The sequence below is a fragment of the Martes martes genome (genome assembly GCF_963455335.1).
Source record: "Martes martes genome assembly, chromosome: 9".
Lineage (NCBI taxonomy): Eukaryota > Metazoa > Chordata > Mammalia > Carnivora > Mustelidae > Martes > Martes martes.
In genome coordinates, this window is record NC_137896.1 from 26,320,067 (window position 1) to 26,332,396 (window position 12,330).

At 54.5% G+C, this 12,330-nt stretch overlaps 1 protein-coding gene across 1 annotated transcript; it reads left to right on the forward strand.

The window, feature by feature from the left end:
* Positions 1-323: 323 nt before the first annotated feature.
* TRIB3 (tribbles pseudokinase 3) lies at positions 324-10,980 on the forward strand. Its single transcript, XM_080813583.1, has 4 exons — positions 324-513; positions 2,330-2,620; positions 5,521-5,813; positions 9,730-10,980. Exons 2-4 carry the CDS (start codon positions 2,330-2,332, stop codon positions 10,220-10,222), a joined length of 1,077 nt encoding a protein of 358 aa, XP_080669709.1. The 5' UTR covers positions 324-513; the 3' UTR covers positions 10,223-10,980.
* The last annotated feature ends 1,350 nt before the right edge of the window (positions 10,981-12,330 follow it).

Sequence of the window (12,330 nt, forward strand, 5' to 3'; positions counted from 1 at the left end):
CTAAAGTTCATAAGGCAATGGTTTATAAACAGTAAAGCACCCGGAAACTCTCACGGTTTGCTCTTTTTCTCCCCTGCATCCTCGGAGGGAAGGATGTTCTTCCCATTTCACATACGGGGAAACTGAGGCTCAGAAAAGTAAACTACTCTTTCCAAGGTGATCGGGAGAGCCAGTAGAGGGTGTCTGCGCGGGGTTGGTGAGGGAGGAGGTTGAGCCCAGACTCCGCTGGAGGACTCGCGAGGCGAGAGGGGCGGGGCGGGGCGCGCTGGGGCGGTGACCCCAGGGGCGGAGCCCGGGGGATGGTGCAATCCCCGGCCGGAGCGCATCAGGCTGCCGCAGATTAGCACAGGTTTGCATCACCCGGGCCGGGACCGGAGCCGGCGCTGGCGCCGGCGGCTCCACACGTGTCCGGCTGCCGGGGGCCGGGGTCCCGAGCTCGGTCGCATCGCAGCGGGCCCCCGGCCACGTGGGAGTGCCCCGGCGACTCCGGACCCTGCCGCACGTCCGGGCAAGGTATCCAGCGGGGCCCGAGAGGGGCTGGGGCCGGGAGCCGGCGGGTGGGAGGGTGAGCCCTGGCGAAGGTGGCGGCGGTATCCGAGGGGCGGAGGGAGGCGGGGACAGAGGTGTGGGAGTGTCGCCCCGAGCAGTGAGTGTGGGGCGGGGGACGCGTGTGTGCGAGGGGCCTGTGTGTGGGGGTGGTGGTGGTGGTGGTGGACTCTGTAGGGTCTGTGTCGCTGTAGGCTGAGCCTGCTGGGCTGGGTGGGGGGGATGTGTGTCGGCAGGCGGTGCGAGCTGTGGGGAGGGCTGCGTACATGGTGGCAGGTGTCGGCCGAGCGGGGGACACGGCTGGGGCCGGGCTGGGGTGCCCCGGGGGCGGGTCGGGGCGAGTGGAAGCGAGGATGCCCTGCGCGAGGTGCGGGCCCCGGGAGCGCACGGAGCGCTGGCCGCAGGTGTGCACCTGGAGCTGTGGCTGCGGGTCGCAGGTTGTACTGTGCGCGCGTGTGTTTTGTCCATGCGGACCCTGGGGTGTGAGGGGCGGGGGCCCACACCCGCCACTTCTCGCAGCTCTGGGGCCCAGCCTCCTTCCCTTGCTTCTCCCCCTCCCGCAGCTCCGTTTCCGCTGAATCCTCTGCCTCCAGGCACCCACCGCCCGCCGCTTCCGCTCCCACGGGAGGAGCCTGACTGGGGGAGGCGGGGCAAAGCCGCCGAGGGGGATGGGGTACGTGTCAGACCGTGCCCGTGACCTTACTGTTATCAGTCATGCAGTGGGGTGCGTGATCGTTGGGAGAGCAATGTGTGTGGATGCCTGGCACACTTGCTCACGGAGGATGAGGTGTGTGTCACTTGATGAAGGCCGTGCCCCTCTCTGCCCTTGAGGTTGGTGTCTCAGCTCGCTGGCTGGGACAAACTGGGGTTTTGAGGGGTGTGTGCGCACCTGTCTTCTCTGGGTTCTGTGAGTGTGTGTTTGGTATGACCTGCCTGTTCCCCCAGAGGTATGGGGAAAGGGCAAGAAGTAGATATGAGGGGCTGCCTCCAACCTACAGCGGAGATTCTAGTCCCCGCAGTGTGGCTTGCGAAGTCCCTTGCTCAGTTAGTCCACCTGCCCCTGGAGTTTATTCCAGGCTTCTGAGGTCTGGATTCAGAAGTAGCCTGGAGTGCTGCCATGGCAGGGGGAGAGCCACCCGGAACAGTCCCCAGGAGAGCACTGCAGCACCTTCTGCTGTGAATAGTAGTAGCAATGGACCGCCGGTGGTGACCATTTTCGGGCCCCCTCCCCCCGCAACAGGGTCACTCTGAATCATTTGTGTTTTCGTTTCATCGTTGTAAAAATCCTATGGGCTTGGCATGCTGCTCCCACTGGACAGATGAGTGGCTGAGACTGGGGGAGACTGCAGGACTTGCCCAGGGCTACCCAGCCAGCAAAGGTGTGAGCCAGGACTAGAACCCAGGCATGTCTGTCTACAGCCACCTGCTGTTGCATCCTTACCGCACTGGGATTATGGCCTTTCACTCAGTGTGGGGGTCTCCCTCCTGTGGCAGCCCATGTGCAGTAGTCCATGATGTTTAACCAGCACCCTGCTGCTGGCTATTTGGGGGTGTTTCCTGCCTTTTGCTATTAGATACAAGGCTCTCCCGAACAGCCCTTCATGTGTTTAAAATTTTGACGAGCATTTTAATGCGAGGAGAAATTCCCAGAAGTGGGACACCCAGTTAAGGGTAAGTACCTTTGTCAGTTCAGTGCAGACTGCCAAGTCCCCCTCTGTAACTGCGAGGGAAGAGGGGGGCCACAGAACAGCCTCCCTTCAGTGCTTTTTCCCCTTCTTTGTAGATGCGAGCCACCCCTCTGGCAGCTCCTGCGGGCGCCCCCTCCAGGAGAAAGTGGTTGGAGTTGGACAATGACCTAGACACGGAGAGTCCCACCCGCAAACAAGCTCGAAGGGGGCCCCAGCCCCGGCTGCCTCCCTGTCTGCTGCCTCTGAGCCCACCCCCTGCTCCAGCCTGGTCCCTCGCTGTGACCACTGCCTCCCGGCTTGGGCCCTATGTCCTCCTGGAGCCCGAGGAAGGCGGCCGGGCCTACCGTGCCCTGCACTGCCCCACTGGCACTGAGTACACCTGCAAGGTAGGTCTTCTGGGGTCACTCCCCTCCCACCCCCGGCATCACAGGGGCCTAGAAAGGGCCTTTGCTCCAGAGGATTGTCAGGGAGGAGGCATCCTTTGGGTTACTTTGTTCCTGTGTTTATTGGGGAAGCAGCCAGTGAGCCCCCAGCCCTGTGTCAGGCCTGGCCTGGGTTGAGACCAGAGCGCTAAACCTGACATGCCCAGCCCTGGGGAATACACAGTATAGGCCCATAGTATGATATGCCAGAGGGGTGGAGTTTAGGGGCTGTGGGAGCACAGAGCGGGAGCCTCCAGTGTGTTCAAGGGGAATGTCAGAAAAGGCTGAGCACAAGTTAGCCAGGGAGAAGTGGGAGAATGGAGATCCAGGCAGGGGAGGTAGCAGTGCAGGTTCCTAGAGGAGCAGGAGCAAGCGAGCCATTGGGGGGGGTTCAAAGGACTTCACCATGGCCGGAGTGGAGAGGGGCAGGAGATGAGGGCTGCCGGCCACCGGTTGTGAAAGCATAAGAAAGGAGCTCACACTGGGCTGTGGGGTGGGGGGGGGTGGGCACTGAAGATATTTGCACACGGGAAGGGTAAGGTGGGGTAGACATCAGAACTCCTTCCCAGGAGGGAAGGACCTGGAGGTCATTGGGCCTAGCCTGTGACCATTTCACAGATGGGAAGACTGGGGTCAAGAAGGAAGGGCCAAGCATGAAAACTCATTGTATCGGGCCTGGCTCCTAGGGTGAAGTCCAGGGTTCTTGGCAGAAATCAGGAAATGGGTAGGGTCAGGCCCACGGGACACTGGCAGGTCGTAGCCTAAAAAGGTGAAGAACTACAATAATAGGTATTCACTGTGCACCGGGTACTACGTTGATGGCTTAGTGAGTGTGATCTCTTCCAATCTTCATACAGTCCATGAGGTAGTTACTATTATTGGCCCATTTTTCAGATAGGGGATACTGAGGCTCGTAAAACTGTGGTCACAGAGCCAGGGGGTGTCAGAGGTGAGACTGAGCCCAGGGCTGTGGCCCCATGCTAGGACATGGGTTTCAGACACAGCAGGGTGGCTTTGCTCCTGGTGGGCAGGGCAAGGAAGATACAGGAGACCCAGCTACACAGGAGACCGGAAGAAGAGGGCCTGAGTCCCTTTAGGAATGCACAGAGAAGCAGGTGGACCGAAGCCTCCTCCCGGGAGCAGTTGCAACTGGCTTCTGCTGGGTGGAGGGGTGCAGTAGGCAGAGGGGTAGAGGCAGACCTATGGTCCAGCCATCGGCTTTACCTGGGCTCTGGGCTGCCCCCTGCAGGTCCCCAGTGCTCTGCCCCAGGTGCTCTAAGGAACCCCTGAACTCTGGCTCCTTCTCCTGCAACATTACAGGTTTTCTTCTGTTCCTACTGGGGAGGGGAATCCATGACCAAAGCAGGCTCAAGCCGGAAGCACTATGCTTTCTCATAGCCCCAGTTACTCAGAAACATTTAGGGGGGTCTCCTGGCACATGCCTATCCCCATGCTAGCGGGAGCCTTGGGGCTGCCCTGCCATTTTCACATCGCCTTCTCTGCTCAGTGTGTAGAAGGATCGCCGTCCTGTCTGTAGATTATCACCTATTCATTCATTCATTCATTCATTCAACAAACGTTCACTGAGCACCCTATGCGCCGTGCACCGGGCTGTGGTTCCAAGATAGAGTTCTGTTGTCATCAGGCTGATGCTCTAGTGAAGGACATGGACAGGAAACAAGGGAATAAGTAAAATACAGCACAACGGAAGGCTGATCCTGGGCCAGGTGATCGTAAGTGCTTTAGAGGAAAAGCCAGGAGCTGGGAGAGAGGGGGACAAGGACCGTGGGGGAGCAGGTGGTTTTAGTCCAGGAAGGGCTCTCCAAGGAGGTGACATGTGAGCAGTGACTTGGGTGAGCTGGGGGAGCCGGCCCTGTGGGTATCTAGGCAAGAGCATCCAGGAAGCAGGACAGGCAAGTGCAGATGTACAGAGGCAGGAATGTGCTTGCCCTGACTTAAAAAAAAAGTAGTCTTTGTTTTTTGGATTCTTTCTTCCATGCCACCTAACTGTGTGTTGTTTTAAGACATGCTTACATGTTTTTCCATGAATTAAACATGTATGTGCTTTATTGGTTTATTTTCTGTGTGGCAGAGCCATCATAACAGGGAAGGGTTAAAGGCAGACAGACTGAGTGAATCTTCCAGCTCTGCCTCTGTTCGGCTGTATTGGCTCCAACAAGTGCCCTTGCTTCTCTGAACAGCAGTCTGAACCAGCAGGAAAACAGAACACAGCTTTCGGGGCTGCCGCAAGGCTTGCGTCTGATGTCCTTACAGCCCCTAGCACATTTTTCGACAACCTCGCCACTGGTACCACTGCCCCTCTTCCCTCTCTGCTCCAGCTGAACTGATCTGGGGCCGTTTTTTTCTTGAGCAATTCGAGCTCTTTCTTGCCTCAGGGCCTTTGCACTGCCCCTGTCCCCCACCTGGAAAGCTTACCCCATGGGCATCTCTGAATCATTCAGGTCACTTGCCCAGTTTCGAGTTTAGACCTTTTTCAACTAGGTGCCCCCTTCCTTTTTTTTTTTTAAGATTTTATTTATTTATTTGACAGAGAGAGAGAGGGAGAGAGGGAACACAAGCAGGGGGAGTGGGAGAGGGAGAAGCAGGCTTCCTGCTGAGCAGGGAACCCTACATGCGGCTTCATTCCAAGGCGCTGGGATTATGACCTGGGCCAAAGGTGGATGTCCAGCGACCAAGACACTGGGGTGGGGATGGGGTTGCTTGCTGCTGGAGCATCCAGCCCAGCACCTAGCATACAGTACTGCCTAAACGCTTGGCTCTGACTGTTCCCAGGCGGGCCAGCACCCCCCCATCCGCACCCCCGTTGGCACCTGTGCTCATGCCAAGCCCTCCGCCCCCAACAGGTGTATCCGGTCCGTGAGGCCACGGCGGTGTTGGAGCCCTACTGGAGGCTGCCCCCGCGAGGACACGTGGCCCGGCCCACCGACGTCCTGGCAGGCCCACGCCACTTGTACACCTTCTTCCGGCGGTCTCACGGGGACATGCACAGCCTGGTGCGCCGCCGCCGCCGCCTCCCGGAGCCTGAAGCGGCCGCGCTCTTCCGCCAGATGGCTGCTGCCCTGGCGCACTGTCACCAGCACGGGCTGGTCCTGCGCGATCTCAAGCTGAGGCGCTTTGTCTTCACCGACCAGGAGAGGTGAGTGTGGTCCCGGAGACCCTCCTCACGGACATACCTAAGAGATGGGCCATGATGGGGAAAGTGAGGCCCACGAAATAAAAGGAACTTACACAAAGAAATGGAGAAGCCTCGACTGACTCCTCTGCCTGGTTCCCAGGAAAAGCTTGGCTCTGGGGAAATGAAAGCCCCCTGGGCTGTGGCACTGCATCTGTGACAGTCATAATAGACAACAGCGATGAAGAGCTTGGCTGCGCTGACTCCGTGGGGGGCTTACAAAGATGAGGTGGGCACTGTTCTTGTTCCCATAGGCCAGGGCAGGGTGGGGGTGGGGGGAGGGAGGAAACAGGCCCAGAGAAGTCAAGTTACCCCCAAGATTCCACAGTGAAATCGATAGCACAGCTGGGACTCAAATCCAGATGTGACCCTGAGCTCGAGAGGCAGGAGGCCTGGCTGCCCATAGCTGCTGACTCTGGGTGACTCAGGGTCTCTGGACCTCAGTTTTCCCACTGGTGGGGGAAAGGATGTGATGATGTTTCCAGGAAACCAGGGCCACAGACAACAAGCCACAAGGGGCCCTGAGGTTCCTCACATGGGAACTTTCCTGTGAAATGGAATCCCTGATCTTGGAGGGAGGGAACAGAGGGGGGCCTGGCATGCTTTCCCTTCCTCCAGCCTCCTGGGGGGTGAGCAGGGTGTGTCGGGGAGCACGGCAAGCCGGTAAGGTCCACATGAACAGCCATCAGAGGCATGGATTACGTGGCAAGATTTGTGTGTGTGTGTGTGTGTGTGTGTATGTTGGGGGAAGGAGGGCAACCTCATTGCACATTTTGTTTTATTTATTTTTTAAAATAATCTGTACACCCAACATGGGGAATCAAACTCATGGCCCCAAGATCAAGAGTCGCATGCTTTTCCAACTGAGCCAGCCAGGTGCCCACCTCCCATTGCACATCTTAAACTTTTTGAAATACTTTTAGATTTTCAGAAAAGGTCCAAAAATTAGCACTTGGGTAGCTCAGTGGGTTAAGCTCTGCCTTCAGCTCAGATCATGATCTCAGGGTCCTGGGATCAAGCCCCACATTGGGATCTCTGCTCAGCAGGGAGCCTGCTTCCTTCTCTCTCTCTGCCTGCTTCTCTGCCTCTTGTGATCAATCTCTCTCTCTCTCTCTCTCTCTGTCAAATAAATAAATAAATAATCTTATGGGGCTCCTGGGTGGCTCAGTGGGTTAAGCCTCTGCCTTCGGCTCAGGTCATGATCTCAGGGTCCTGGGATCCAGCCCCACATCGGCTCTCTCCTCAGCGGGAAGCCTGCTTCCCCGTCTCTCTCTACCTGCCTCTCTGCCTACTTGTGATTTCTCTCTGTCAAATAAATAAATAAAATCTTTTAAAAAAAAAATCTCTCTCCTTCTCTCGCTTTCTCTCTCTCTCTTTCTCTCTCTCTCCTTCCCTCTCTCTTTCTTTCAAAAAACAAAAGAATACACCAAAAAACTAAGAAATTAATCTTGGTCCAGTACTATTCACTAAACCATGGATTGATTCTGATTTCACTAGCTTCCCACTAATACCAGTTTTCTCACCAGGATCCAATCTAGGACCCTGGCCAATATTCAGTCATCCTGTCTGCTTAGTCTCCTCCAGTCTGAAACCCTCTCTTAGTCTTTCCTTGTTCTCCTTGACTTTGATACTTTGGGAGAGTACCAGTCAGTTATTTTAGACATTGCCCCTCAACTTGGATGTGATGGATGTTTTTCTCATGGTGAGACTGATGTTGTGCATTTTGGGTAACCGTATCATCAGGAAGGCTGTCTGGGTGACTCAGTCAGTTGGGTGTCTGACTCTTGGTTTTGGCTCGGGTCCTGATCTTAGGGTCTTGAGATGGAGCCGTGCGTGGAGCCCCATGTAGGGCTCTGCACGCAGTGCTGAGTCTGCTTGAGATTCTCTCTCCCTCTCTCCCAACTCACACACACATGTACGCCCTCTGTCTCTCAAATAAATAAATAAAATATTAAAAAAAAAAAGAGTACCACAAGAATGATAGCCTCTTCTCAGCACACCATGTTAGGAGACACGTGATGTTAACCCCAGTTATTTGGTTAAGATGGTGTCTGCCAAGTTTCTCCACTGTACGGTTCCTAATTTACCCTTTCTAGTTAATAAATACCTTGTGTTGGGGGGGGCAGCACCTGGGTGGCTCAGTCGGTTAAGCCTCCAACTCTTGATTTCTGCTCAGGTCATGATCTCAGGGTGATGAGATTGAACCCCGTGTCAGGCTCCGCATTCAGCGGGGTGTCTGCTTCTCTCCCCCTCCCGTGCCCCTCTCCCTGCTAGTGCTCTTTTTAAAATAAAAATAAAATAAAGTCTTTAAACACACATACATATATATGTACTTCGAGGCTATGCATGTAAATACAGTTTCTCCTCAAACTTGCCTGAGCATTTTCGTTGGGCCTTTGCCTTGCCCCTAGTAGTTGCTATTGCGATGCTGACCTCAGAGTGATTTTCTAGATCCTTCTCTTCCTTCTACATTTTATATGAAAATGAACATGCCTTTAGTAAGAAGTAGAATATAAATTTTATGATGTTTAAGCTAATACACAGCTTCAAATAATTTTTTTTAAGATTTTATTTATTTATTTGACAGACAGAGATTACAAGTAGACAGAGAGGCAGGCAGAGAGAGAGGAGGAAGCAGGCTCCCTGCTGAGCAGAGAGCCTGATGCGATGCTCGATCCCAGGACCCTGGGATCACGACCCAAGCCGAAGGCAGAGGCTTTAACCCACCGAGCCACCCAGGTGCCCCTTCAAATAATTTTTTACCTAGGCTGAGTAGCATCACCCGCAGACCTCCCAAGGTGAGAAAGTGCTTCCTTGTCTTTTTAAAGCAGTTTGAGAAACACTCGTTATAGAATGTTTGTAGAAGAGGGCTGGTGGAGACAGACCTGGCTTCGAATCTTGGTTCTTTTTACTACCTGCTCTTTGGCCTTGAGCAATAGCTTTACCTGCCTGAGCCTTGATTTTTTTCAAATGCCAGCAGGCACCCAGGAAGTGGTGTCATAGGATAATCTTAATAGCAGTGGTAATTAAAAAAAAATGTCATTGGTAACAGAATGGTTATACTTGAGTAACGTAGAATGTTCTGTGGGAATTGTTTAAGGCGGAAGTTGCAAATGGCTGGCTACACACACTTTTTTTTTTCTTTGCACCACGTACATGTTCATTTGTTTTTAATTGAAATTGGCTGCCGACATTTCAAAAATTGGGATTTTTCATTAATATGATTTCTGGCTTCTCTTGGGGAAAAACGGGAACATGGGACCCCCTTGGGAATGGTGAGTGGTTCATAGGAGTGCCTTGGGTGGGTGAGAGCTGGGGTTCACATTTCCAGCCCCGTGCCCTGTGGCTCTAAATGGCGTCTTCCTCACAGGTTGTGTGAGGATGAAATGAGATGGACCAGGTAATGAGCTTAGCTCTGGGTCAGGTTCCCCATGAACATTCCGGAACATTGACGGTAATGTTGTTAGTGGTGCCCTTTTTAGACAGGGTTTGTGCTGATGTGTTTGGCGTGGTCCCCACTTCTGATTTCTCTCACTTTATTACCTGCCTGGACCCCAAGTTTGCCTCTGGTTTAAGAGAGGCTCAGTGCCCTCGGCCCCCTCAGTCCCCTCCCTGAGGGACTATTGGGAAATGTGCTCTTCTCAGAATCCTAGTTCACAGTGAATTGCTCTGTGGCTTTGAGAAATGACTCAACATCTCTGAGCCTAGGCCTCCTCGTGTGTAAAATACCATCAACCAACCAGTCCTACAGGACGGGCTCAAGTCTGCCAAATGCCGGCAGGCTCTCAGGAAGTGGGTGCCATTAAGGGTGAGAGTGTGCGGGGGTGGCATGGGGCTCCCCACGGGAGCTGACCCCTCTGTCTCTCTCCCCCTGCCACAGGACAAAGCTGGTGCTGGAGAACCTGGAGGACGCCTGTGTGCTGACCGGGCCCGACGACTCCCTATGGGACAAGCACGCGTGCCCGGCCTACGTGGGACCAGAAATCCTCAGCTCCAGGGCCTGCTACTCAGGCAAGGCTGCCGACGTGTGGAGCCTGGGCGTGGCGCTCTTCACCATGCTGGCTGGCCACTACCCCTTCCAGGACTCAGAGCCTGTCCTGCTCTTTGGCAAGATCCGCCGCGGTGCCTTTGCCATGCCGCAGGGCCTCTCGGCTGCTGCCCGCTGCCTGGTCCGCTGCCTCCTTCGACGGGAGCCGGCAGAGCGGCTCACAGCCACGGGCATCCTGCTGCACCCCTGGCTGCGGGAGAACCCGATCCCCTCAGCTCCATCCCGATCCCACCTCTGGGAGGCTGACCAGGTGGTCCCCGAAGGGCCTGGGTTGGAGGAGGCTGAGGAAGAGGAGGGAGGAGGAGAAGTGGGTCTGTATGTCTAGGTAGCCTTAGACTCTCAGCCGCAAACAGTGGACCGAGTTTGGGGTGTCTCCAAGCTCTCTCCTGCCTTTTTTGCACTGAGCCAAACCTTAGTGCCTTCTGGAAGAGAGAAGGGAAGAGGTGTGTGTGGACTGTGCTGTACGCACACCTGTGTGTTTCCTCATACCTGCGCACACAGGCCCGTGCATTTAACACATGCTTCTTGGGAGTTCACTGTGTGCCAAACCCTGTTCTGGGTGCTGGGAACACAGCAGTGAACGAAAGGCAAACTCTTCCTCCCAGAGCTCCCCACACCTCTACATGCCCGCAGGTCAGTGTCCACACGGGGCCCTCTCCTTACAGGTGTCAGCACCCACTTGAGCTGGTGCCTAGGCCCTTCTGACTTGGGACAGTCCCTCTCACAAAATGCTGTGCCAAAGGCTCCAGGCCTCTCCCTCAAAACTCAGGACTCTAGGGCCCAGGCCGTGGTGGGATCTGTGCTCCCAGCAGCTCTGCCTTCTCCATCCAGGCCTGAGCCCAGGATTCGGGCTGGAGGCTCACTAGTTCAAACTGTGAGGCTGGTCCTCATCTAACTCAAGGAGTGCTTTGGAATGAGGGTCCACGGCTGTCCACCTCTGGCCGAGCACCAGAGTTTGGGGTCAGCGGAGGCAGGGTCTTCCTCCTGGCAAGTCTTAAGCCAGGGTTTTGAAACAACACTATGGGTTTTGAATGCCATAAGAATATATTTTTACCTTTTGCCTAATAAAAGAGTTATGAGATATTTTAATGTCTCCTGGACATTTGTTTGAGCCTCTCCTCCCCATCTCTTACCAGTTTTCCTTGCCCCATGGCGAGGCCAGAGGCTTGTGGTTTGTGAGAACAGATTTCCTGCAGCCCAGTGGGTCTTGCGCACGCCCTCTGTTCCTTCTGGAGGCACTGGTGTCTCTGTTAGGGTACTTTTTGGCTGCAAGTAACTGAAACCCTGGGCCAGAATGGAAAGAAGGAAATTTCACAAAAAGCAAGAAGTCAAGAGGGGCTGGCTAATTTAGCTCTCAGAGCTGTCAGCAAGGACTGGCTCCCTGGGCTCATTCTCTCTCTGCTGTTGTCCCTGGTGACTACTGACACAATGGCCACAGCTGCCCCGTGACCAGAGAAAGTGGGGGGGTGACATTGTAGCCCCGGAGGACTCAGTCCTCTGGAGTCAGGCTGCCTGGAATTACAGTCCACTCACTAGCTGACCCTCAAGTGTCTTAACTGCTCTGTTGTATACCTCAGCTTACCCTTCTGTAGAATGAGGGCAACAGTGCCCACCAACTCACGAGAGCTGAATGAGTTATTTCCTGGAAAGCACTTAAACCCTAAATAAAGGTTAACTGTTACTATCACCCCCAGAACTCTTTCTTGGGATGGGGAAAACTTTCCCAGAAGCCCTCCTAGCAGACATTTGCACAGATTTCCTTGGCCAGGGATGAGTCACATGTCCTTTCTTGACCAATCACCAGCAGGGAAATGAGGGTACCTGAATTAACCATGAGTGGGTGCAGCCTCCCTGAGGCTCCTGCTTCATGTGGGAGAGGGAGTGTCACCTCAGCAAAGTTAAATTCTGAGAGGAGGTAATGGGAGGAAGCAGGAGGAGAACTAGGTGTGCCAGTTAAGGTTATGGCTGGCTGCAGACAGGTGAGGGAGACCGTCCAAAATCATCCAGCTACCAGCCTGCAAATGCACGGATCAGTCAGGCTGGCCGACACCAGAAAACTTGCCACAGGTTCATGAACTAAATAAAGAGATCTTTGTTGAAGCCACTGAGTTTTAGGGTGTTTTGTTACACAGCAAAAGCTAACTGATAGACGGACAAGTCAACTTCCTCTCTCTGCAGCCAGGATTGCCGTGGACAGGGCCCCAGGCTTGCTTCTTTCCCCTCCCGGCTTCCAAAGGACAGTTGGAACCACACAAATGAACAATCCCAGTTCCCTCACTGAGCATCCTCTCTGGTACCAGTGGAATGAGGGGAAGGGACACAAACTCATATAAAATGGGGGTGCTGAGTGGCAGGTACTGTGCTAACTTTTTATCTACATTACATGGCGGGACTTCCTTAATTCTTATGCAACCCTATAAGGTGAATTCGCTT